Here is a 5,478-nt window from a genome sequence, read left to right on the forward strand (position 1 = left end):
AAAACAGGCAGATTGGGGTGCTGGTATCTGACTTCCAGTAGAGTTCAGCGGCTTCCCCTTTCTGGGCTTGTAATCTCACCTCCAATTTTCACTTTCTTACAAGTGCTTTTCCAGTTGTACCAACACCATTTGTTGAAAAGACTTTCTCTGTCCATTTCAAGTTCTTGACTCTTTTGTCAAATATTAGTTGACTGTGTCAAATATTAGTTGACTGTATATCTGGGGGCTTTTGTCTGGAAATTCTGTTCTAACCCACTGGTCTGAGACTCTGTCCTTGTGTCAGTAACATGGTGTTTTGATCACTATGGCTTTATAGTATAGCTTCAGGTTGGGTAAAGAGATGCCACCCAGCTTCATGTTTTTAGTATGTGTTTGGCTATCCTGGGTCTTTTGTGGTTCCAGATACATTTTATGATGGATTGTTCTAAATCTTTAAAGAATAATGTCTGAATTTGAATGGGGATTGCGTTAAATCTGTATAGGAGTTTGGGCAGGATAGTAATTTTGACTGTTGATTCTACCTACCCATGAGCATGGGATGTTCTTCGATTTCCCTAGATCCTCTTCAATTTCTTTCTGAATTGTTTTGAAATTTGCCTGGTGTAAGTCCTTCACTTCCCTTGTAAGGTTGATTTTTAGGTACTTGATGCTTTTTGTTACTATTTTAAATGGAGTTGAGTTCCTAATCTCTCTTACAGATAGCTGTAACTATGGTGAGAAAGGTTTCTTCCAGACCTATTTTGCTTAGTGTTTTCAACATGAATGGGTGTTGGATTTTGTCAAATGCCTTCTCTGCATCGATTGATATGATCATGTGGTTTTTGTTTTTATTATTATTATTTTTTTTGAGGAGAAGATCATAACTCTATTCCACCATGTACAGAAATGATATCTCCTGTCAATTCTACATCAATTTTATTATTGGACCATTTGTGCACGCAACTCAGTGGCACTGAGCACAATGGCACTGCAGCATGGTCTTCTCTGCTGTCTTCCACAGGTTTCCGTCTTCCAGAGCAGTTTAGTTTGTTCCTCAATAGCAAATCCGGTCCTCCCAGTCAGGCCCTAGCAACCCCCATTCTATTCCTAAAAGATCTTTTGGGTTGTTCTTTTACTGACTCAGTGATATTCCTTGCCAATTTGGGGTGTTCTACACACTGGCCTGGTTACAGGAACCTGAGTTTATTGTGAGAGGTCAGCAGAAATAGAAAGCAGAGGAGACACTTCTGGTGAAGGGCTTCCAACCTGGACCCTCAGCAGCCCTGCCACGGGTCTGCCTGATGCTTTTGCATCAAGAAGTTGATCTTGCTGGCCATCTCCATGTTGTAGATTTGCCGGCAGTTTTCATAGCTCTCCCGTTGCTGCTGGCGGCATGGCTTCTCAAAGTAGCACCACTGCTTGATGCTCTCAGTGAGCTTGTCCATGGTGAGGATCCTGTTGAGGGTTCTGTAGGCACCCTCCACGTTGCCCTCCTGCACCATGACGGTCCTGGTGAGAAACCTCAGGTGCTGCGCCATGGCTGGGTCAGACCTGGGGGAATGCAAAGCAGGGTTAGAGTCAGGCCTGGGGGAAGGAGCAGCGGGATTTACTCCAGCCCAGGGGATTTGCCAGACCTAGGGCGGGCCCCCGACCCTACCGTGACCCCCGCTGGTCAGAGGCCAGCCGGTCTGGGAAGAGAGTTTGGGGATTTCCCGGTCTGAGCCCCCGACTCCACCTGGAGACCCTAAGTGGGCCCAGGGAAAATGGCCCCTTTTTATTATTGATGTGGTGTATGATGTTGATTGATTTGCGTATGTTGAAGCATCCTTGCATTCCTGGGATGAAACCCACTTGATCATGGTGTATAATCTTTTTGATGTAGTGCTGGATTCGGTTCACTAAGCTTTTGTTGAGTATTTTTGCATCTATGTTCATTAGTGAGATTGGTCTGTAGTTTTCTTTCTTGGTGGTATTTTTGCCCTTTTTGGGAATCAGAGTGATATTAGCTTCATAAAAGGAATTGGGGAGGATTCCTGTCTTTTCAATGATTTGGAAGAGTCTGTGGATCAGTGGAAGTAATTCTTCTTAGAATGTTTCATAAAATTCACCTGTAAATCCATCTGGGCCTGGACTTTTGTTCTTGGGGAGTTTCTTAATTACTGTTTCAATTTCCTCCGAGGTGATTGGCCTGTGTAGGCTTTCTAAATCCTCATTTTCTAGTCTTGGAAGCTGGCGTTTTTCCAAGAATCTGTCACTTTCTTCTGGGTTCTCTAGCCTAACTGAGTATAGTTATTCATAATATGTTCTCATGATGTGTTGTATTTCTTGGGGTTCTGTTGTAATCTCTCCCCTTTTATTGTGATCCTGCTTATTTGGGTGTTTTTCCTTTTTTTTGGTGAGTCTTGCCAGTTTATCTTGTTTATTCTTTCAAAAAACCAACTCCTGGTCTCATTGATTTTCTGTATTGTTTTCTTAGCTTCTATGTTGTTTATTTCTGCTCTGTTTTTTTTTTATTATTATTTCCTGTCTTCTGATTGTGTTTGGGTTTCTTTGTTGCTGTTGTTCCAGCTCCTTAAGATGGTCCTTTAAACTACTAATTTTGTTGTTTTCCTCTTTCCTGACATAGGATTGTATTGCTATGAGTTTCCCCCTGATTACTGCTTTTGCTGTGTCCCACAAGTTTTGACACGTTGTTTCTTCATTGTCATTTGTCTCAAGGAATCTTTTTATTTTTTACTTGAGTACCTCTTTGATCCAGCTGTTTTTGAGCAGCATGTTGCTTAATCTCCAGGTGTTGGATTTTCTCCATTGCTTCTTTTTATGGTCAATTTTGACCTCTGTTGCATAGTGATTTGACAGGGTGCTTCTAATGATCCTTAACTTTGTGATTTTATGCAGGTTAGATTTGTATCCTAAGGTATGGTCTATTCTGGAGAAGGTTCCATGTGGACTTGAGAAGAATGTGTATTCTGCTTTCTGGGGGTGGAGGTCCCTATATAAGTCTATTAGCCCTAGTTATTTTAATTTTTCGTTTAGGGCTCTTATTTCTTTGTTAGTTTTCTGTCTGGTGGATCTGTCCAGTGGAGTATTAAGGTCTCCTACTACTATCACATTTTCTTTCATGTGTTTTTCCAGTTTTGCAAGTAGTTGCCATACATATTTTGCTGGTCCTGCATTAGGTGCGTAGATATTAACCAGTGATAGCACTTCTTGGTCTAGTGTTCCCCTGATCAATAAGTAGTGACCCTCTTTGTCTCTGATCACTTTCTTGAGGTTGAAAGAAATTCTGTGTGATATAAGAATGGCCATCCCTGCTTTTTTTAAATTTCCATTGGCCTGGATAATTGATTTCCATCCTTTTATTCTAAGCCTGTGCCTATTTTGAATTTGTAGGTGTGTTTCTTGTAGGCAGTAAAAATCTGGTTTATGTTTTCTAATCCCATTCTCTGTTATGTGTCTTTTAATGGGAGAGTTTAGTCCATTGACATTTAAGGAGATTATTGACAGAGAGGGCTGTTGTGCAGTTGTGTTGTTTAGGGTGGTTGTTGTTACAATTGGGGTTTTGGGTTGTGTAATTCGTCTCTGAGTAGGTCATTTAGGGTCGGTTTTGTTTGCGCAAATAATGCGAGCTCATTTTTGTTTGAGAATGAGTTTAGTCTTCCCTCCCATATAAATGATAGTTTTGCTGCATAGTGGACTCTAGGTTGAACATTTCTTTCATTCATACTTTTAAATATGTCATTCCACTGTCTTCTTGCTTGAAGTATTTCATATGAAGATCTGGTTTGATTCTAATGTTCCTTCCTTTGTATGTGAGGCTTTTTCTCTATTATTGCTTTAAGTAGGTCACCTTTCTCTTTGTTTCTTGCCATTTGAATTACTATGTGTCTTGGAGTTGGTTTGTTAAAGTCTATTTTGTTGGGAACTTTTTTCACCTCCTGGATTTGCTCAGATGCATCTTTCCAGAAGGTGGGAAAGCTTTTCGCTATTATCTCCCTGACTAATTGTTCTTCTCCTTTCACTGTTTCCTCCCCTTCTGGTATACCTACATATCTTAGATTGCTTCTTTTGTCTTTGTTCATTAAAAACTGGACTTTTACTTCCAGTGCTTTACCTTCTATTTCTTTGTTGTCTTTTGTTTGCAGTTTATCTTTGAGTTGTTCTATGTGATTCTCAAGCTGTGCGATTCTTCCCTTCTGGCTTTCTATGCTTTTATGAATTTCTCTTAATTCTGTTTGTATGGAGTCTTTCATGTTTTGTAGCAATTCTTGTTTGAGTTGGTTCATATGCTCATCTATTGATTTCTTGTAATCTCTGGCCAGTGTGTCTTTCATTTCTTATAGCATGGCTTGGAATTCTATTCTCATGGCTGCTTTTAGGTCTTTGTCTCTTGGATCTGTGCGTTTTGGTGGACTTGGAAACTTGTTCTGATTTCTCTCCATCTCCCCTGTTGTTAATGTTTTCCTTGGTTTACCCATCCTTCTTTGCATTTATTAGCTTGGCTTGGAGTGCAGTATCTTCAGGTTTCAGCCCACTTTTGCCACCTGTAGCGTGTGGCTGGGTCCCTTCTCGGGGTGTGGCTCTATGTGAGTATGTTGGGTGATGTCGCTGAGTTTTGGTCCTTTCCTCATCCTCCAAATAAGCCTAGTCAATTGCCACCCCCTTCCTGCCAGACAGTGCAGATTCAATCCTGGCCAAAATGATAGAGAGCGCCGTTGAGCCTAGATCACTAGCCCTCCCCACCTGGCAGGCAGCCTGTGCTTTCTTCTTGCCCCTCTAGTCACTGGTTCCCCTGACTCTCTGTCTTCCTGGGCTGTATATGATAGATTGCTGAGTTGGCAATCCCCACACGTGCTCCCACTGGCCTTTCTCCCCAGCCTCGCGGACCCTGGGAAGCCCGTACTATGTCAAAGAGTGGACTCCTTTGGGTGAGCACTCACCACATGCTTGATTCGGTGGTCTTCCCGCCCTCCCCTGGCCTGTCCCGGGTGCTCGTGTTTCCCGTGAATGGGTGCCTTACCCTGGCTCCAGTCCGTGATCTCCCCTCACTCCATCTGGCCTGTCTAGGGAGCTCAAAGTTTTTGTGAATGGCCTCCTTACCCTGGCTCCAGTCCACGATCTCCCCTCATTTTCTCTGGCCTGTCCCAGGAGCTCAAGGTTCCCATGAATGGGTGCCTTACCCTGGCTCCAGTTAGCGATCTCCCCACACTCCCTCTGGCCTATCCCGGGAGCTCAAAGTTCCTGTGAATGAGCACCTTACCTGGGCTCCAGACGGCCTATTTTACATTGTTAGATGAAAAAGTTTTCTTCAGATAGACAGCTAACTGCACGATCCTGTATATAGCATTAAGATAAGAAACAATGCATGCAGTACTATATTTGTTTTAAATGTTGCAATGGTTTTGGGACTCCCAGGTTGTTTTTTTTTTTTTCTTACTGGAAATGAGTCTAAGTATGCCTTAAAGTTTGCAGACTCCGGGCCCAGGACTGTTAGTGGAG

The 5,478-nt window shown here is 42.5% G+C and overlaps 1 protein-coding gene across 1 annotated transcript; it reads right to left on the reverse strand.

The window, feature by feature from the left end:
* Positions 1–1,014: 1,014 nt before the first annotated feature.
* On the reverse strand, positions 1,015–1,517 carry LOC126013803 (28S ribosomal protein S21, mitochondrial-like). The gene has a single exon (XM_049777004.1). It carries the CDS (start codon positions 1,515–1,517, stop codon positions 1,254–1,256), a length of 264 nt encoding a protein of 87 aa, XP_049632961.1. The 3' UTR covers positions 1,015–1,253.
* Positions 1,518–5,478: the final 3,961 nt, after the last annotated feature.

The sequence above is a fragment of the Suncus etruscus genome, chromosome 7 (genome assembly GCF_024139225.1).
Source record: "Suncus etruscus isolate mSunEtr1 chromosome 7, mSunEtr1.pri.cur, whole genome shotgun sequence".
Taxonomy (NCBI): Eukaryota; Metazoa; Chordata; class Mammalia; order Eulipotyphla; family Soricidae; genus Suncus; species Suncus etruscus.